The sequence below is a fragment of the Maniola hyperantus genome, chromosome 21 (genome assembly GCF_902806685.2).
Source record: "Maniola hyperantus chromosome 21, iAphHyp1.2, whole genome shotgun sequence".
NCBI classification, from domain to species: domain Eukaryota; kingdom Metazoa; phylum Arthropoda; class Insecta; order Lepidoptera; family Nymphalidae; genus Maniola; species Maniola hyperantus.
Genome location: NC_048556.1, coordinates 12055396 through 12077975, shown reverse-complemented (window position 1 = coordinate 12077975; position 22580 = coordinate 12055396). Strand labels below are relative to the sequence as shown.

Here is a 22580-nt window from a genome sequence, read left to right as displayed (position 1 = left end):
TTTGGTCTAGTAACCAAACACGCTGTGTTCAGTAGTCTATCAGAGACCAGAGGGTCCGAATAAATTAACACTAGATTCGCAGACGACAGTTCGACGTTCGTAAATATTCCCAAATGCGAATCCATCAAAATACTTGGAAGAGGTCCCTCAGACCATCCATCTTTGTCCGCACCGCTTCGGGGAAATCTCCAGAATCGACTCTTTAAATTAGGGTGCTCTGATTTCGGCGCCATTCGACGATATTCGGCATTCTTGTGTTACACCGCGCCGTTACCGCATCGCTTTCAGTCAAAGAATCTTGGATTTTTGTTTGTTTGTTTGCTTGAAAGATCTTACACATGTCAGTCTGAATCACTATTGTATCATTCGTCAATTCATCATTTGTTACTAGCTGATGCCCGCGACTTCGTTCGCGTTGATTTAGGGTTTTAAAATCCCGTAAAATTTCTTTTATTTTTCAGGATAAAAAGTAGCCTAACATAGGCTACTTTTTATCCCGAAAAATAAACGGATTCCCAAATTAATTTTTAACCGATAAATAATCTAACCTGGGACTCATGCTTACATATAAACATCATGTTTAACCCATCGAGAATAGTTTGGGCCATAGACAACCACGCTGGCCAAGTGCGAATTGGCAAACTTCAAAGTTTGAGAACTTTATGGAGAACTGACAGACATTTAGGTTTCATCGCGATATTTTCCTTCACTGATAAACCAAGTGATATTTGACTGCTTAAAACGCACATATTTCCGTTAGGTGCGTGCCCGGGATTGAACCCCCGACCTCCTATTAGAAGGCGGACGTCCTAACCACTAAGCTATCACCGCTTCCTTACACAACAGCAGTCCCTAAATAAACATTTACGATCACTTTATTATTGACAGTTGACAAGATTGGACTTGTACTCCAAAATGTACTTCAAATTAAACCCTGAGTCCTTTACGAGTCCAGGCCAGGCCGTCAAACGGGACGTCCATCGATTGTTTCAACAGATCGGCAGATAACCTCTGCACTAGTGCTGCCCTATTGTCCTTTACTTATCGATAGTCCATCTATCGATGCTTCAAGTATCGCTTGACCCGGGGGTTGAAGCGATTTATCGTTTGGAAAATAAATGTAAACATGATGGGAATCGGTAGGACATTTGCATTTGGAATTAGAATATACTTGTTACATAGATAGAGATGTGCCTGATCTACCGTCACAGGTATAAATACTAAGTATCTATAAAAAATACTTAAGGTTACTCGTGAATCGTGTACCTACATGACATTCCTTTTTATGGGACTAAGGTAAGTATTTTCTAGCGCTAAAAAGTTACCTATCATTGACTGTAATGCAAGTTCGATTTTTGGCAGGGCAGTATTTTTTTTATTTTTTTTATTAAGTACCATTTGCTCCCTCTTGCGATAGACAACAAATAAGATAAATATGAGAGACATAGAAACAGATCCAATATGTATCTAACAAAAATTTCCGCTCACAATCTTTACGTTTAGAGATTTTTGCAAATTCCTTTGACAAAATTCTAAGTTAGTAAGTATAATTTTGTCACAGACATTTTTCACAGTTAGTATAAAATCACAGTGTACACGATACTCAGTACAATAACATTTAACCTAGAACGTCTCACCACTACAGAAACAGCTCGTATCTTGCGGGACCAGTCGGGATTTACATTTCATACGCTGACATTTATCGCATGCCCAGAGGAAAATCAACACATTCATAATTTATGAGGCAGTGGAATCCGCGTCCCTATCACGTGGAATTAAGATAAGTCCTTAATAGAGATATTACTTTCTTCATAGGTAGCTTTGGATTACTCATTTGAGCTTAACAAACGTTCGAGTTGCTATCGAATATTCATTAACGATTCGGTTCAGAAGCTATTCAATTACGGTAAGCTCCCTTATCGTAATAATATTCTTCACAACTAAAACCGGCGGTAGTTATTACAAAACAGACTAGAAGTTTCAAACTACTTCATAAAGTCACATAACTTTATGTGAAAGAATGAATTGCAATGAGTGAACACAACTAATTAAAATAGAATAGATGTAAATTTAAAAAAAAAAAACATACAGGTACCTAAACATGTTTGTTTGTTCATGTTTTCATTTCATGGTGACAAACATACAAATTACAATTCAACTATTAAAATAGAATACGTAGGTGTATTAAAAAAAATTAAACAAACTCATGATTTCATTTCATGATGACAAAACATAATTATATTGTATGTTCAGTAGCATTGTATTGTATGCTCAACATAGAATCTACAAATTTTCATAGAATCTGTTTTCCCGCAACAAAAACACTCGAATGTATCCGATACTCGTCTCCAGGGGTCAAATATCTGGGTGCCAAATTTCGTCAAGACCAGTTCAGCGATTGAGCTATAAAAAAATAAGGGCCAGACAAACAGATAGACAGATATCCATACTAATGATGGCATACAGTACAAGACATCGAGTTAGCGTGGTCCAGCCTAGGCAGGTACTAGTGAAATGAAAAAAAAAAACCAGTTTAGATCTTGAATGGTCTCGCCATAAAAGTTGACAGTTTACTAATTTTCTCATCGTATAAACTTTCGATAGCTTATATAAATTAACAAAGAAATAAAACCAAATAAATATATTAATTGCGTGTTCGCGACCGATTAAAACAAATTACAGAATAAACCGCCTGTCGCGTTATTTATCGCCATCGTATAAACCTACTCGATAATTAACTCTCTAATAAATGGACAAAACTCCGCACTCATTAGATGTTTGAGAAGAAATGAGGTCGTATTAATTAGATCATTTTATCGATAGTCGATATCTTGGGAATCAATCTCTAGATATCTTCTAGATCACTGTTTGAGACAAGCATCACGTCCAGAAGCAGACATCGTCTCATAGAAAAGTGAAGTTGTATGTAAATGTGATCAACGACCTATATGCAACACACTAGAGTTGTTCCAATACCGAACAAAAAATTTTGCTGACTAAAACTCATTTTTACTCACAACTTGACATACAGTACTTTCCTATTTCTGACAGCTTCATAGAACACGATTTTTCCGTTCCATATTATATTTATTTCAATCGCTGTGATGCATTGACAGTGCAATAATCATACAGTGTTTTTTAATTTGATGACAAGCTAGCCCTTGAATACGATCTCAGCAGGTGATAAGTGATACAAGCGGGCTGAAGGGTTTTTAAATAGTTTTTTAAACCATTAGACTTTGCCGTTAGGTTGTTAACTATCCGCGGCTTTACAACTCAGTGTTCCTACGAGTTAGTAACTGCTAGCAAAATATCAGAATTCACCACATACTCTCTCAAAGTAATTGAATTTAACTTCAACGTAATACAGTATATAGGACGACATAACAACATCCAAGCAGACTCAGGCTTGCATTTATTTTTCGGCCCAGTGGTCTTATGCTTTGAAGAAGGCAATGTTCCGTTCTTCTCTTTCTAGAGGGGAGTTGCTTTAAGGGTTTATGATCTAATTTTCTTAAGCAGTGTCTTGGCTATTATTGTGACTGATAAGGATGTGTAAGATAAGGGTTTGGTAGGATATTTTGAGCAGTAGGTGTGTCTGTAAGGATTCAGGCTATTAAACCCTTTTTGTAGGTGTCTCGTTAACGCTGATGCTCCAAACTAGTCGAACTGATAAAGTGATCAAGTAACTGTTAGCTACAAAAAAAAGAATTAATGCTTAAAAAGATAGCGGGCGTACAGTGCGACAAGGTTATCTTTCTACATTTTCAGGAGCATACTTTTAATAGATTTTTAAACTTGTGTTAGTTAGCTCCTAAATATTGCAACATCTATCTACACAATGTATCATCTTAATCATAAATTCAAACCACGTTGCAAGTTTTAGCTATAAGTCCCGCAAGTTGCTAATGCGCGTGGCCGCCTTTTTAGTGACGTCAGCACTAGACTGAAGTTTTGAGCTGATGGTATATTTTTACTTAAATATACGTCAAATGACGTCATTTCGATGTTAATGAGTCCATGAGTCATGGTTCCAGCGCAATAGCAATTTGCGGGACTTATACAGTGATCTATATTCAGAAGTCAGAACAACCAGTCCATCCGATCGCTAACTAGGGAACTGATCGTTTTGGAGTGCGTAACAATTTGCCGACCAGCCCTGTAACGAGATGAGAAAGCGTGCCAGTAAACTATTAGTGCAAATTGGCCCCAGACGCCCCATTATACCATTCTAAACACCGTGTTCGCAGAGATAAAACTGTCAGCCAGTCAGCTCGCGCGAGTAGCTGGCGCACGTCACTAACACATCATCCTGAGGAACGCCCGACGATTTCCTACATCTCAAACCAATTGCTTGCACCCTTATACGAGCCACGCTATAGCCTCTGACTATGTGAAAGAAGATAGACAGTAAACAGGCGTTTACTGACCGTCACCGTATTGCCGCGTCTAAAAACTTGTAAATGGTCACATCGGTTCAGAGTAAACCTTGTTTTTCTGACACTTGCGTTTATGGTACTTTCACTGAATCTGCGTTTGCCGATACGAAAGGAGTGTCAATCAGAGAGATTTGTTATCATTGTATCCAAGATAGTGGGTTGTTGATTTCTTGGTTAAATAAGTATTGGAAACACGAAAGGACGAGAAAGATAGACAGTTAATGGGCACTGTAAAATCTATTAAAAATATGTCCTGTAAATCATTTAAATTTTAGAAACAAGAAGTCGATGAACTATATTTTTGAGTTCTTTTAATAAACAGAATCGCGCTAGATCTAGAGCAAATCTATTATAAATCTAATATATTTATGGCCTTTTTAGCACTAATGGCCGCGGCCTCATCAATAACCGTTGCTTAGTAGTTGAATAGCTACAAGGATGTCTCTGTTTCTGTCATCTGACATTCGAAAGTAGAAAACATACATCATAGACGATGGACCCACCCCACCCCTACATATAATTACATGACATGACATCTAGAACATAACTCCTCTTTCGTAATATAAGGACTAATCTACACGGTACAAGCAAGGAATAGCACTGTCAATTTTTTACTTAGGAGCTTGCAGTTTTTTTGTCGTTTAATGTGACACCCTGTTTAGGCACTGGCGGTTGGGCTCACTTTATATTATTTGCGCGGGTTCCATCCATTTTTCCCCCTAGTCTACGTCAACAACGGAGTCCCAGTAAACAAATTGGCTATTTTGTTCATAAATATGTATAAGTGAATAGCCGCGAGGCATAATGCCTCCTAAATTGTCGCGCGCCGCCGCCGGCCTCGCGCATTATATTGTGTCTAATGTTGCGCCTCGGAGTTACCGGCTGGTAATTCGCTGTACCGGAAGTCGTGATATACCGACTGAGGTTAGCAAACCTTAATTCTTGCAAGGGATGGTTATGTTTTTAGTGTGATTTATTAGGTAACATTTTTTTTTTTTTTAAAGAATATTAGTCATGTTAAATGACTAATATTCCCCTTTTCCTCTCCAATTAAGCGTCAGGCTTGTGCTAGGAGTAGGTACGACAATAGTGCAACGGGCGGGGTTTGAACCGTCGACCTCTCGGTTTTCAGTCCACTCCTATACCGGTTGAGCTATTGAGGCTCTAAATTACAATAACATTTAATATCCAATTTAACAAAATACTCAATAGCTACCGAAGAAAAATTAATTTTCACTCGCTTGTATAATAACCATTGTCCTCCAATAACAAAACCCCAAAGGATTTATTGCCGCCTTAAACGTCCGCTAGATAAGTGGAAAGTTGCGATATTTTGCATTTTACAGCCGGTACAGGCTTTTAGCTATTATCTGAGTTCGCCGTAAATTGTGTTGAGGTTTCCTTTCTCCAACAATGAGCTGCCGGGATGCGGAGGCAAGCACGGGCGCCATGGGACCACCCATGGCTATTACCGCGGATGTCTACGGTACTAAAATATTACACTTTATGCGCATCTAATGTGCATTTGCACAAGACGACATTTTCGCGTTCGTTGACGCCGTCTTCATATTTATATTTTATATTTATATTTATATTTATTTATTTAAAACAACTCAGTACAGTAATCAACTCTCTGGAATCCTGACCCCTAAACTAGGAAATCCCGTGTCTTAGGGGCCAGTGCCTTCCCAAACATAATTTGAATAGTTAATATTTTACAGCTAGGTATTACAACTATATAAAATAAATAAATCAACAAAACACAAGGTTAAAGCGTGAAACAAACCATGGGACGCGTCCGTAAGCTATGGCTAAGAACCGCGATTGATAGGCGTCCACAGTCGTCTTGCGAGATATTACGACTCGGACTTCATAAACGCACGTCATCACCACTGCGTCATCATAATCATGATCAACACATCGCCGGCTCACTAGGGCACGGATCTTCTGTCAGCATAGTCCTACCACGCTGGCCAAGTGCGAATTGGCAGACTTCACACACCTTTGAGAATACTATGGAGAACTCTCAGGCATGCAGGTTTTCTCACGATGTTTTGCTTCAACGTTAAAGCAAGTAATATTTAGGTGACAGCTTAAAATACACATAGCTTTGAAAAGTTAGCAGGGTTTTTTTTATTCAGATACAAGTTAGCCCTTGACTGCAATCTCACCTGGTGGTAAGTGACGATGCAGTCTAAGACGGAAGCGGGCTAACCTGGAAAGGGTATGGCAGTTTTTAATAAATCCATGCCTCTTTAGTTTCTACACAGCTGCATTGTACCGGAACGTTAAATCACTTGACGGCACGGCTTTGCCGGTAGGGTCGAACCTGGGACCTCCCACTAATAAGACCACAGCGCCTACCACAGGAGGTCGTCAATCGGGATAGAACCCAATTCCCCAACTAGGAGGCTGGCATGTTAACCATTAGGCTATCACCCCTTCATCAATCTACTAATATTATAAATGCAAAAGTATTTCTCTTTGTCAGTATGTTACTTTTCACGCCCATCCGTGTGACGTTTGGCAGGTACAGAGATAGCTTGCATCCCGGAGACGGACATCAACCTTTTTATCCCGGGAAATCAAAGAGTTCCCACTGGATTTTTGAAAAACCGAAACTTACGCGAAAGAAATCGCGAGCTTTATCTAGTATCCTGTATCCTATAAAATTACAATCAATATAAAATCCAATTTACAATAAACAATAAGCCTTAAGCCAGTTGCATAGAATGCATTTTAGCTCGACCGGTTTAGATGCACCTCTCGCTATTAATCGCAGTGCGAAGGGAATCCGAATATGCAAATGCTGTCTATTTGGCTGTCTGCCTGTTTGTTCGCCGGTCACGCCTGCAGGATCGTGGCCATTGGGAATTATCTGGCGATTTATGAATGCATATCTCGGATAACAGCAGGTACTGTACCTACAGCGACTGCGAGTCTCGAAGCAGGTGCATGTTTGAAGAACCATTGTTATAGGGTCTAAGCAATTGTTTGATTTCATTTCTGAAAATTATTTCTGCGGTCCACGTCATAAAGCGATCCTATCTATTTGCAAAAACTCTAGTTATTAGACAGTGAAGTCCCTATTATTAAGCTTCCGCTGTCCGCCCGTCCGTCCGTTTGTCTGTCAGCGGGATGTATCTCGTGAACTGTAATAGGTAGAGAGTTGAAATTTTCATAAAATGTGTATTTCTATTGCCGCTATAACAATAAATAATAAAGTTTTCAAAATGGCCGCTATGAAAATTTAAAACAATGAGAAAGTGTTATTTCTTGTAAGGTAGTACGGAACTCTTCTTGTGCGAGTCCGACTCGCACTTGACTGATTTTTCTTTCTTTCTACAACCTTTCTTTGTGCATCTGGTCGAAACTGAATATCCTTCTTTGTTTGTTCCAGAAGGATATCTCGGACGACTGCGTGTTCGAGGAGCACATAGAGGAGAACAACTACAACACGTACTCGCGCATCCGCGGCGGCAAGAAGACGTTCCTGGCGCTGGACAACAGGGGGCGCGCGCGCCGCACGCAGATCCCCGTGAGCCGGCCGCTGGGCAACCTGTCGTCGTACGCGCTGACCATGACGTCGCGCTGGGACGGCGTGCGCGGCGCGCAGTGCCCGCCGCGGCGCCATCGCGGCAAGCTGAAGCGGCCGTCGCCCTTCCACAGGAGCTGCCAGCGCCGCGTCAACAAACAGAACCTGAGGAAACGGAAGCACAAGAAAGCGAACGACTCGAAGAAGAAGCAGCGACATCCTAAAGCGAGGAGAAAACACGACGGCACGACGTCCACGACGGAATCGTGGGACGAGTCCACGATGTCCACGATGTCCACGACGACGGACGCGGAGTTTTTTCGGTCGGTTGCGCCGGACGGGCGCGCCTGAATCTGCTCGCCTTGGCTGCCGTGGCGCTCGCACACTAGCACGGTTCCACCCTTCCACCGACTCTCTAGCATTCCCTTCGACGCCGCCCGACACGCCCGCACGCGGCGCTCTCTTATAGCTCGGCTCCACTATCGGGATTCCGCTAAATGATTCGTGATATCGTGAATTATGTGTACCTACCTATGTGTTGCCATCGTGTAGTAGCAATCGTATCGACCCGAATGGTTTTTAAAAATCCCGCGGGAACTCTTCGTTTTTCCGGGATATGTCTAATAATCCTTTTGGTGTAATAGATATATCCCGGAAAAACAACTACTATTCGCCGCCACAGTATGTCGCGTCTGGCGTTCAACTGATTTGCCAAACTTATTTATATTCGCCAAACACTAAAAAGAACCATCAAAATCAGTTCATAATTGACGGAGTAATCGCATAACAAACATACAAAAAACAAAAATAAAAAAAACATATACCTACAGCCGAATTGAGAATCTCCTTTTTTTTGAAGTCGGTTAAAAACAATAAACATTCGCCGTATCCCGAATAACGTGGCCTGTCGATTTGCCGAATGCGGAACTATCGTAAAAATCCCGAACTCGAATCAGTTGCCGAATCCCGATAGTGGAGCCGTACCATTAGCGCAACGCTCGGCTACAAGCGAAGTGTCAAAAAAACGTGCAGTCAGCTCTGGCAAGTTACTTGCACTGTGTAAACACTCGCAATAAGTCAAAATTGAAATGAAGAAATTAATTTATGTTTACACAGTACAAGTAATTTGCAGGAGCTGTGTGCTTAGTATGAGATTCTACATCCCACCTAACGTTCATAGAATTCGAGATGGAAAAACAATAACATCAGAGTAAAATAGATTTCGATCCGGTTCAGATTTTAATTTTGTAACGCTTTTCCGCTTGGAAAGCTAACTGATGATATCATCAGTATCCATAATATAATATATGGAGGAACTTGAGCTTTAAAACAAGGCCAGAATGCAGAATGAACTAGAGTGAGGAAAGTCTCGGTTTGATCCTGAAACGACGATATGTCTAATATTAGGCTATTGTCGCGTAAAGTCAAAGAAAAATAGGGCTCCTATAGGTCTACCTGCACGCCCAACAGACGGAAACGTTTAAGTGCGGAAACCAGCCCGCGAGAGAGAAGAAGAAAGGGATGTCGTGAACTGTACCTACCTAATGTCCATTTTACTTTAACGCTGAAGTGTTTCGACGCTCGAACTCTATCAACGTTGATGTGATGTAAAAGCTCATACTAAGCACACTGTGATGTATCAAAATACTCAATCGAGCAAACATGGACGCTGTCGAATCGAATTCGATACGTTCTTCGATAACGAAATGATATTATACTACCAAAGCTGAAATTATCTATCTCAATTTGTATTCCTAGTTCGCTTTAAAAACGTAGGTTTATCGGCAAGATTCCAATTGTCTTAGGGCACTGTCTCACTAGGACGGCGGCCGCGAGTGGCGGCGCAACCAGTCACGCTGCCAATAAAATGTATAGGTACAGCCCCATGGACGATAGGACCTCACCAGCTGGGGGGTGATTCGGTAATTCAGTGATCACGCGGTGGCTATGTATATCAAAGCCATCAAACTCATTTGACATTGGTTGGTTCTACATTGCTGCTTCACTGACCGTTATATAAGAGTAATATTTCGTAGAAAACCTTTAATGGATTAAAATAAGCCAAATGAGAGTCAATGAGTTAGCGAATCTCCCGGCTGGTGTCCACTTAGTTGCGCAACCAATTTGGTGGTGGCGACTGGGATCTCCCACTGGTAGCGCAACCATTGATATTAATATAAGGTAACGACACCAATTATGGACGGTTTAAGGACAAAAAAATATATATTTCAATATATCTCCTTAGATAAGAAACATATACAGTTAGAACTAAATGTAGCATGAAGGTTGGGTTTTCCTTTATGTCATTTAATTATAATAACTAGGCTAAGATAACTAGGTCAAATAAAATAATTAAAATATTCAAACTGTATTTAAAATATTCATTCAACCAATGATGTACAGTAAAAATCTGGTAATGGACACCCAATAATGAACAAGATCTAGTAATGGACGCCCATTAATTAACAAAATCCAGTTATGGACATCCAATTAATGGACAATGGACGGACAGATAGGTACCAACTTGTTTTTATATTTATGAAGCCAGCATGGTGGAGGATGCAATGGTAAAAATGAAGAACTGAGTTATGAGTATGATTCTTTCATATTTATTAACTAAAAACTAATTAGTCAGAAAAGTATTCATTTAAAACGAACCTCTTATTACTTGTTTTAAAAAATAGCTGGTTAACAAAATAAGAAATACACTGTATCAAAAATTACAACCTATGCTGATAGGTACCTTGTAGGTGTTTACTTATTACAGATAATCATAAGAACTTTGATAACATTATTTAACTTAAGTATCTATTACTAATTTGTAAGGAGATCAAAAATTTCACGTAGATCAACATCTATGTTCTAAATATCGCCTATTTAAGAAAAACTTTATATTACTCTAAAGGGCTCTTACAGTCAACTTCAGTCGAGTGACAGTATGCCTGCGACAGCTCGCGACAGTTGTCGCCGATCGTTCGCGAAAATGGCCGGAAACTCGGCAACTGCCGCCGACCGTCGCGGACCGTCACCGACCGCCGCCGACAGTCTCCGGCCACTGTCGCGAACGGTCGGCGACAACTGTCACAAGCTGTCGTAGGCATACTGTCTCTCGTCTATGAGGTCTCTAAGTACCTATCAAATATTCTTTCATATTTATTAACTAAAAACCAATCAGTCTGAAAAGTATTCATTTAAAACGAACCTTTTATCACTTTAAGAAATAACTGGTTAACAAAATAAGAAATACACTGTATCAAAAATTACGACCTATGCTAATACCTTGTAGGTGTTTACTTATTACAGATAATCATAAGAACTTTGATGACATTATTTTACTTAAGTATCTATTACTAATTTGTAAGGAGATCAAAAATTTCACCGAGATCAACATCTATGTTCTAAATATCGCCTATTTAAAGAAAAATTTTATATAACTCGGGCTCTTACTGACGAGGGACAGTATGCCTGCGACAGCTCGTGACAGTTGTCGCCGACCGTTCGCGACAGTGGCCGGAAACTGTCGGCGGCCGTCGGTGACGGTCGGCGGCAGTCACCGAGAGTTTCCGGCCATTGTCGCGAACGGTCGGCGACAACTGTCGCGAGCTATCGCAGGCATGCTGTCGTTCATCTATGAAAGCTCTAAGTACCTATCAAGTATATAGTATCTAATAAAAAAACGTTAACTTCAGTCGTTAAAGAAAAAAGTAAGTACTTAATATAATAGAGTGCCTAAGTGGCACCAAATTTTAAACTGTGAAAGGTAGGTACTTAGCCATCTCTTTTATAGTATAAAATCCTCTTTTATTAGTGAGCACCGGTGGATCTATAACTTGTACTATATCATTTTCCTGATACCATATCTTATCGAGCTTCTCAGGCCATTTGAATGTATTCCCGGTTGAAAACGTCATTGTACTTATTTCGAAAGACTTGTTTGATATATTCTCAATAATACCTGGAAAATATTCGCCTTCGTATGTCACTACAACATAAGTTCCTTTGGACAATCTTTGCGATTTCGAAAGCTTGCTAAGCGGTTCATCTTCAGATTCCAAGTCAGAACCTTCCAAGTTCTGAAATTTTGTTTTCAGTCTTTTTCTTGATTTTTTTGACTTAATATTCTTGTGTGTTGCAACAGGCGACTTCTCTTCTTCTTGCTCCAATTCATAAGGGCTGTTATCAGTTTCACAATATTGTACTTCAGTTTCTGTGTCATCCGAAGAGGTGTCATCTATTTTTGTTCTTATAATTTTATTTCTTCTCTTTTCTTGGAACAATTTCTCTTTTAACAATTTTTTCTCTGCCCTCTCTTTAGCTTTTCTTTCCTTTTCTTCTATAATGCGTTGTTTTTCAGCTTCCTTTTTCTTGTGATATTCTCTCCACGCTTGACTAGTTACTGTGTATGGCAGTTTCTCCTTAAGTCTTCGTTTTTTTCCTTTATTCATGTCGTCATCATCCGGCCAATACAAATTCCTTTTAAAAGGAGAAGGCACTATACATCCTTTAATTTTCATGGGAGATTTATAGGTTTTTGTATAATCTGCAATCTTCACGGGTGTCTTATGAAGATCAGACAACGGTTGCTCAAGACGGGTTGGCTCTCTTACAAGCATGCTAGAGAAACTAGAAGAATCTTTGAATGTGCTAAGACGCTGCTTTTCTACGAGCACTGCCTCAAGACGGTTAGACCCTTTTTTAGGTACACTTACAGGTATGCTAGGAAAGCTAGTTTCGTCTTTGGATGTGTTGTGATGCGGTTGTTCAACGATTGTTGCCTCAATACGGGTTGGCTCTCTTACAGGTATGCTAGAAGAACTAGTTGAAATTTTGGATGTGCTAGGACGCTGCTCTTCTACGAGTCTTGCCTCAAGACGGTCCGACTCTCTTTCAGGCAAATTTTCGGGTATACTAGGAAAGCTAGTTTCGTCTTTGGATGTGTTGTGATGCGGTTGTTCAACGATTGTTGCCTCAATACTGGTTGGCTCTCTTACAGGTATGCTAGAAGAACTAGTTGAAATTTTGGATGTGCTAGGACGCTGCTCTTCTACGAGTCTTGCCTCAAGACGGTCCGACTCTCTTTCAGGCAAATTTTCGGGTATACTAGGAAAGCTAGTTTCGTCTTTGGATGTGTTGTGATGCGGTTGTTCAACGATTATTGCCTCAAGATAGTCAGTCTCTCTTACAGGTGTGCTAGAAAAACGACTTGAATCTTTGGTTATGCTGTGACGCTGGTTTTCTACGATTGTTGCCTCAAGACGGTCCGACTCTCTTTCAGGCAAACTTTCAGGAATACTAGAAAATCTAGTTTCGTCTTTGGATGTGTTGTGATGCGGTTGTTCAACGATTGTTTCCTCAAGACGGGTTGGCTCTCTTACAGGTATGCTAGAAGAACTAGTTGAAATTTTGGATGTGCTAGGACGCTGCTCTTCTACGAATGTTGCCTCAAGACGGTCCGACTCTCTTTCAGGCAAACTTTCAGGAATACTAGAAAAGCTAGTTTCGTCTTTGGATGTGTTGTGCTGCGGTTGTTCAACGATTGTTGCCTCAAGACGGGTTGGCTCTCTTACAGGTATGCTAGAAGAACTAGTTGAAATTTTGGATGTGCTAGGACGCTGCTCTTCTACGAGTGTTGCTTCAATTTGGTCAGTATTTCTGTCAGATGTACTGTGAGTATTTAGCTGATCGTTGTCTTGAATATGAGCAGAAAATTCAATCGATTGTTTTGTGCAAGCCCAAATATGGTAAAGTGAAGTATCTTCGATGTGCAACAAATCGTTTAACTCGTTTCGGGGCTTGTAAAATAGTTCTCTAAAATACTGTAATTTTTCAGCTGACAATTTATTTTTTATTTCTTTTTCAAGATTATTTAAGAACTGTAGCTGCAGCTCTTGATTCTGTATTTTTCGTGGTCCAGATTTAATCTTTGACATGTCAACATAGCTTGGGCCAAAAGGATATAGGCCACCAGCGCGAAAGCCATTTTTTATGCTGTCTTTTGTAATATTCTGTAAAGCTTCTTGGAGAAGTGGAGCAAAATCTTCTTTTCTTAAATTTTCGCCAGAGTTATTAATTTTCCACTTCGTTACAGCTTTTTTCCACAACAGTTTTAGAGGTCTAAATACTGCGAGATCCATAGGTTGGAGGAGATGTGTGCTATTTGGATAGAGTGATATTAGTTCGATCCCATTTTCAGCACAAAAATCAGAAAGATGCAGCGTTAAATGAGACCTGTGTCCATCTAGGAAAAATAAAATGGGTTTTTTTATGTTTTGTTCTATAAGCCATGGGTGAAATATGTTGGTAATGAACTCATAAAATGTGGCCCCGCACATCCATCCGGTTTGAGACCTGCCAATCCCAAAATTATCTGGACATTTACTCGATACAGCTGCTGGGATTCTCTCGTAATTATAAACAACCATGGGAGGAGCCAAAGTCCCTGCAGCATTCGCAGTAATTAAAACTGTGAGATTATCTTTTTCGTCCCCTGAAGAGCTGTATACATGTTTATCACCTCGTCTAGCAAGTACTTTTCCTGGTTTAGGCGACAAGTAAAATGCACTCTCATCTGTATTAAATATTCTATCAGGCTCTTCAAGCACCGACTTTAAATCTTTTTCCTGTAAATAATCATCGATTTCTTTAAACCATCTTTCTATGTCTTGTTCTGTTACATTGTCTCTCGCTGTAGTTAAATTTTGAGAAGTTCTTTCAGAAATTATAGGGTGTCGCTTTAAAAACAGACTATACCACTTCTTTCCTGGGCGATTGTTGACAAAAGGTGTTACTTGGTGTTTTTCCGAAATTATTCTTTGAACGCTGTCAAGCAGCTCATCTTTGGTTATCGGAATATGCTTTTCACTCATTAGTTCAACCCACAATTCTAATACACGTTCTTCATCTTTAGATAAATACGTGGCTGGACCCATGGAACACTCAAGCGGACTTTTTCCTGTTATTTTATTGTGTAATGTTACTCTTGGCACCCCAAATCTTTCAGCAGCTTTAGCAATTTTTTCCCCCTTCCTAACCGCTTCTATGGCGTTCCCCATTTGCTCGGGGGTGTAATTTTTCTTTGGTGCCATTCTATAAAGATAAAATACAAAATTAAAAGGTTTAAATATAACCCAGACGCCATACCCCCAACCCATCCTAATTTCTCTTTCCTGCTCCATCATCAAGCCCTGATCATCATATATCTATAATAATCTAATCATCGGGACTATTCTAATACCAACGACAACACAAGAGTAAGTTGTTGAGGAGTTGGGTGTTTCGAAACTTCAAATGATGCTGCAGATGAAAATAGCTGAGATTACTTTACTGGTGGTAGGACTCTTCTTGCGGAGTTCGTCCGGGTAGGTACCACCGCGGTGTCCGTTATTCTACCGTGAAGCAGTATTACTGTGTTTCGGTTTGAAGGGCGCTGTACGCCGACGTGATTACTGTTCAAAATGAGACCTAAGAACTGTTGTCTCAGGGTGATGAGTGCAGTGCAGTGTGTCGTATGATACTGCAATGCAAAATTATGGGACGCACTGCATCTGACATGGGCAGGCGTATCACTTAACATCAGGTGAACGTCTTGCTCGTCTCATCATTCAATGATATAAAAAAAAAACTTAATCAACTAGGAAAAGAGCTAATAATCCTCAAAGGGCTGAACAGATTTTTATTAAACATAACATCCAACCGTCCACCATCATACATCATCATTCACCTTTCATCATCATTTACCATCTCGATAATTTCAGCTGTCAAACAGAAAACACCGCATCAGAATCGGTTCATTCGTTTATAAGCTACGATGCTCTAGACAGCTACACAGATACATATGTTAAACTTATAACAACCCTCGTTTCTTTCGTCGGAGGTTAAAAAATAACTGAAATAAAATTGATCTGTCCATCACTGGGAACTGTAGAATTCCAGTAATGAACATAATATGTCTATAACTGGGTATTCTTTAGTTTCCAATTATGGACATTTTATGTCCATTACTGGATTCTGTAGAGCAAAATAAAAATAAAGTAGTTACTTTGAAAGAGAAAATTGAGCATCGCACAATAAAGCTCAAATTCTAGAACAGACAAAAAAAAGTAGTTGTGACACAATGTTCATGATTGGTAAATGCTTGAAAAAAAAATCCAGTAATGTACATCATCAAATTCGCATTACAAATCAAAACTGTCCTGGCTTATTGCTGTGGATTATTTGGTCAATTTATCATACTACACATAAAATAATGTCTCATTTCTATACCACACCTCTATTAGAGTCTATAAACAAAAGTATTCACTTACTTCCTTAATGATTTCCTTAATAGAACTGGATTATTTGTGAACAACTCACTGCACACGAAACTAACCATTCGCCATTTTGAAACAAAATGGCCGAGGGAAATGATACGTCACCTTTTGACAGATGGGCTGTCGAAGTCTATGTTTAAGTGTTGCCAGAATTTAAAATCAAATTCGTACCCTTAATTTATAAACTTTTTTCTTTTTTTGTCCATTATTGGGGTGATGTACAACACTGGTGTCATTACCTTATTATAAACTTTTTGGCGTCTCACTTATTGGACTACCAGTTGCGCTACCAGGGACGCCCCTCCCGCACATTTGCACGTGTATATTGTTGATGAATAGTGACTGTTCTCTCCTGGTGTCTGCTTTGGTGTAACTCGTTTGGTAGCTCAAGACACTACGGTGACGCCACCGGTGGCGCCGTCATGGTGTCCTAGTAAGACATGGGCTTTATTATCATGAAATTATTGACTAAGATGTTATTCGATAACTTAATAATTAATTAACTAATGAATTCGCTTTAAACGAGTCGAGATTATCGTTTGGTAAGAAGGTGGAACTGTGTTAGACAGAGAGGGGGGGAGGGGGGGTTCCCACCTGTGGCCAGTCGAGGCTTCGGAAGTGGCTAGTTAACTAGAGTAAAAAATCGTTGCGGCAAGCTATGTAGCGTTTCAGTAACATTTCGCGTAAAAACTACATATTCACGTACTAAATAATCTCTGCTACTACTAAACTACAGCACAGAAGATATAATAGACTACAGGTACTTACCTCTACCAGGTTAGCCCATGTTTATCTCAGGCTGAGATATATTATTATAGATACAAAGCGTAGGTATTGACTTGACTTAAAGAGTTAAAACGAGTCAAAGTTATACATTTGTCTAGTTTCAGTCTAAGTAAATTTTATTGGATTATAAATCTTTCTATTTCTGAGCAAAGTCAAGCGTACCTACTTTGACTTTGCTCAGACTTAGAGCTAAGATGACACAGATAATTATGTGATACATTTTGTCTCTAAGTAAAATCTGAGCAAATCCAAGTACCTACCTACGCTCTATAGATCTCAACCTTAGACTGCATCACTTACAAGTTACAACTATAAGGGTTTAGGGGCTAACTTATCAATCTATTAAAATAATAAATTCTTCCCAAACATTTCCGCATCTATTTCTATCCTTACTCCACGCCGAGACCGTGTTTATTATTCGTACATCATCCGAATCCATTTCCTAACTGACTTCTAAATTTACTTTAATTAAATCTAAGCGATCCGTTAATGGATACGATACGGCATACGGCCTCTTTGATACCGTTCCGAGTTTATCGTTACAGAAAATCGTAATTTGCTGAGTGTTTCCCAAAAGCTTAGTAAACGATCGAAATGAAAAAAATCACCTTGTCCAATTACTAAAATTCGTAAATCACGAAAAGGAGAGTTACGGAGAAAATTTACACGAAAGTTCTCAACAAAATAGTAACTAAGTATACACATTTACTTAAAAAAGCTTAATTAATAGTAGACTTGATAATTTACCTTGTCTAATTACGAAATAATTCGGTAATAACAAAAAAGAGAGTAGCGGAGAAAATATACACAAAACTTCTTAAGAAAATATTAGCTATGCACATTTAATAGGGATTTCCATAAGCAATTACATAAAACCGAGTTTAAAATGGCGCCTAAAATCGAATTAAAAACTCTTTATTCAATTATTATTATTAAAATCCATAAATTACGAAAAAAAGAGTCGTGGATAAAATTTACATGAAAGACCCTCGACTTGCCACGAGTGAAGAGCATAGTGAGATTTTGTACTTAGTGGGACGTGTTGGTGTAATTTCATAAGAAATTGACTGAAAAATATGACTGAGTAATGTAGGTACTGTCGGTTTCGGAGTAGGCTATGATAGGTTATGTGCGGCGGGCGGCATGCTTCTGTATTCATAATTCTGAGGGCACGAAGCGAGTGATCTTGCGAAGAAAACAACCTAAACTTCTTAGAATGTAACTAGTATTTTATATATCATATTCCTGATTGAACTGTTGTAAAAATAATTTCGAAACTTCGATATCCGACTAAAATAATTGTAGCTCTTCCAAATTGTCGACTCTTTTGCAGTACCAATGAATTGCCATGGTCCTAAAGTGGGGTTATAATGGGTTTAGTTTCAATCTCAGAACCACTCGCTTCGTACTATTCAAAATTAAACTAGTGATAATGTATAACGACGATGAAGTGACTATTAGTAGATAGTTTATATAAAAAACGTGTATCTAATTTGTAAATTATTTATTTTATTTTCCATAGAGAAAGTCGTATTTTGTTAACGTTTTAGTTGATTTTTTAATCTCTGTCCCTTTAGTTCGTCCGATGTAAGTAGATATGTAGGTTGTCATACGCTTGTATTTTTAGTGAGCCAATTTATGTGTATTATATTTATAACCATTCGGTTTCAATATGGGCTATATAGACTCCGATCATTTAGAATGTCACTCATTTATCGGTCTTCTATCAGCTACTTTGAAAAGTGTGCTTAGTAACTTCACAGCCTGGTTCTTCCTTTACTGTCTTACCACTGAAAAGTGAGAAACCATGAGCGTTGACATCTTTGTGCTGGTTAACATCAAATCAATTTGCACGAAACTTTTTGCTCAACGATTTTGATACTCAGTTTATGCTTTAGTGGGGCTCGATATTTCCTGTCAGATATAAATTTGAGTATGTTCAAGGCAAGAGTGAAACGATTCCGTTTACATAAGCGTGCTAAAATCTAAGCCTCATCATTGCTTTCCACCAGTCAAGACTGTCGCAAAGTATTAAATATTTTTATTAAAAAATATGTACTTTGATTGTGGCATTTTTAACGAAGTTAATTTACAAACGTAACGTTAGTTTGATATAACGATACGTTTGTTACGAATAAATTTCATTAACGAAAGTTGGCAGTCTTCAAGTGATCAGAGTTTACGTAGTGTAGAGTGTACGCAAATATTGTGCTTAGATAGACGATTACATTCTTAGTGATTTCCCTCGCATTCTTGTTAATATGTGCGTGATGCGTATAATGTTTCTATTATCTATCACACTGAGTCAGCGAACTTAAGAAAGAAAGAAAATACATTTGATTTATTGATGAACTCTGTACCAATAACAGATACATGTCCTAAGTTCCAACGTTCTTAATACACAGATTATTTAGGTAGGTAGTTTAGGGACAGGTTAGAGAATCATCAGAAATGGGAGAGTTGGTTTGAATATTCTCGTTTTATTTTATTTAGAAGAAAATACAATTATCTAATATGAAAATGTAAAATGAATACTGTCTTCTATATAACACACAACTAGAAAATCTGCGATAATTCCACTTTTAATGAACAAAGTTCCTTGAGTTCATTTATTTTATTTTTATTGATTATACTCAGACAGACTCGCGAAATAAAGAAAGATTAAAACACATTATAATATTAAAATATTACAATTCTAAATGAATACAGATTCTTATTTAATTTGAAGATAACTGTAACTAAAACACTGCCAGTAATTTACAGGGTTACGATTTTATTGCAAAAAATTACTATAATTTACAATTTTACAATCGAATATTACATGTATAGTTCGCTGATTTCAGTAAGTCATACGATGTGAATATGTGCGGCAAGTTTTATGATTGTACCTACGAGTGTTTGAGAGAATGTATCAAATTAATTTATGATATTATGTTACGTTGTATGTAATTGTATAATGTCATGGAAAGGACAAATCTGTACACGATTTAACGAAGCATTTACTCAAAATAACAACTTTTAACGTATCGATTTTGTCATTTTCACTCGTAACTTATTCCGGTTTGTTATAGATTACTTGTAGATAAATTAAAAATCAATCGATCTTTAGAAAGTAGAAGCAGTATTTCGGTATTGTAAATTCTCTCCAGTTACAGTACCTAGTTTTATAGTTTTATATTTGTAATAGACGTTGTAAGAATTGTGTAATTTCTCATCTATTCTGTAACGTTAATCGATTCCTAATTGTTTTACGAATTATTGTTGCATACGCACGTATTCAATTACATATTTCTCGATTAATAAATTACCTATTTCCTCGAATAATTAAGGCATGTAAAATGGTATACAATAATTTTTAATAGCATTTTTAAGCAAATTACTAAAGCCTGTAAGTAAGGCACTATACCTATTATGTTTTTCAAATATCTTTTTCAATCTATTGTTTAAAAGATAATTTCCTCGATTTTATATTTTTTTAATATACATATTAGTAGAGGATTTTGCAGACCATTTTATAGTTCATAAATAAATTTTATTTTCCGAGAAATGTGTAAATTTGAAGATCATGGTACCTACTTCGTTTTTGTAAAAATATGAGTTAATTTTATGTTATTTATACGCATGTGCCATAAAATACCTACTTGTAATAGATATACCGATTCAGAGAGTAATAATGTTGTTCGTTTTCTTTCGCACAATGTCAATAATAATTATTGTTTGAACAAAAGGCAGAGGGGTTTTACACAGGAGTCATTTAGAACTAAAATACTCATCCATATCGTCATACTTTTAATGAATCGAATAAATAAATTATTAATGAGGCAGTGCAGCAACTTAATGTCATGTAATTACGCAAGTGGTAGCTCAACCAAAAGCGTAACTCTTATTTAAAACTGCCAAGTAAAACCACCCAAACAAAAATGTATTACCAAATAAAACAAATTATACCTAAGTATAAATGCGCAGCTCAAACTGTGATACAATTGTCATTTATAACGATTTTAATCAGGTGGCGTGTTAACTAATCATGTAAGGTAATAATAGATCCTTTGGATTGTCATTCAAAACTATTTTATGCAGAACGCTGGGTTGTAAGAAATTAACTTAAGTTATTCAAACTTTTTTAATTAATTTGTCTGAACTCGATAAACTAGGTATCACACAGCCTTCACAATATTTGGTTGAGCCACCACTTCAGTTAAGCCAAATAAGATTAATAAAATGTAAAATAATGTGAATGTAATAAATAATTATATAAATGCTGAGAGTGTTAGTGGAATGCTCATAAAATCTGTTCCCACCAATATATGGCTCCTAACACCCCACTTTTTCCCGGGAAATACCCAAACGGGAACGTCATGGGGTCTAACAGTATTACTTAATTAATTTCGATACCTTTACATTTTTACAATAATAATAATATTATAGTGGCCCTAGAGATGGTGACCAATTTTGAGTAAGTGCTTAATAAAAGCTGAATAATATTTTTTGTAAAATTTCTCTGCATTCTCCGATTAAGGATAGCAGCTATAGGTCCTTTCTTTTTTTATAAATCAGATGAATTCCTATTACAGAATCATGCAGAAAAGGGGTACTAACTAACTACTAGCCCAAAAGTCATGTTTTCTATGTATTTATACTTTATACTTTTACAATCGGACCAACCCTTAAAACCCCAAAACGTAAAAAAAAGCTGTAAGTATAAACTATCAAAAAATAATATAATTTGTAAAGTAATATTGACATTTCTGACTGGAACGGCTGACTTTTTTACTATTTAAGGGTATGGGGCATACCTACCCTTAAATATTACAAGTTATTTTGGGTTAGGTTAGGTTATATATAGGCTCTATAGTCATGAAATGAATCCTGGGTCTATGTTTCAAGTAAGGCAATAAAGAAACTTACAAAATATAATTGTCTATCGAGTACTTTCTCAAAATTTCCCACCAGTTCTTAGCCTATAATGTATTCGTTGCTAAAGCAGTTTGATGTACAAAATGGAATACTGCCGTTAATTTAAAAAAACAAAGGTCATTGAACTTATCTGACGTATGTCGAAACCACCTTATGACGTATTTAATAGTCTCACCAAAAGATTGAGCGAAACTTTTTGACAATAAACTTTTTACAGCCTCTTATACCGAAAGATAAATAAAATGATTCTTAAAATATATTGTGTTGTTTCATTTAATATTTTTTAAATAAGTAGGGATAGAGATAATGGATGAGTCAGCGCGTGCCAGACCTTTGGTATTCTATAAACTCTGAAAGTTCCTCTGCGTTGCAAGTTGCCCCCAACACAGGGAGGAACGATAGATAGATAGATAGAAATACTTTATTGCACACAAAATATTAGATACCAGCTGATCCCCGCGGCTTCGCCCGCGTAGATTTAGGTTTTTAAAGATCCCGTATAGCCTATGTCACTCAGGAATAATGTAGCTTTCTACTGGTGAAAGAATTTTTAAAATCGGTTCAGTAGTTCCAAAGATTACCCCCTACAAACAA

At 37.8% G+C, this 22580-nt stretch overlaps 1 protein-coding gene and 1 long non-coding RNA gene across 5 annotated transcripts in view; both read left to right on the top strand.

The window, feature by feature from the left end:
- bnl (branchless) overlaps positions 1-10147 on the top strand; it is a 258684-nt gene extending 248537 nt beyond the window's left edge. For 3 of the 4 annotated variants that reach the window (XM_069505663.1, XM_069505662.1, XM_069505664.1), the window contains exon 5: positions 7840-10147. In XM_069505663.1, the coding sequence (XP_069361764.1) occupies positions 7840-8325 (486 nt within the window). In that variant the 3' untranslated portion in view covers positions 8326-10147. The remainder of the gene's footprint in view (positions 1-7839) is intronic. The other variant, XM_069505665.1, reaches the window with a different exon arrangement.
- A 6376-nt stretch (positions 10148-16523) lies between these two features.
- LOC138403801 (uncharacterized) lies at positions 16524-22245 on the top strand. The gene is made up of 2 exons (XR_011237962.1): positions 16524-17043; positions 17082-22245. It is a non-coding gene; the product is annotated as an uncharacterized lncRNA (long non-coding RNA).
- The last annotated feature ends 335 nt before the right edge of the window (positions 22246-22580 follow it).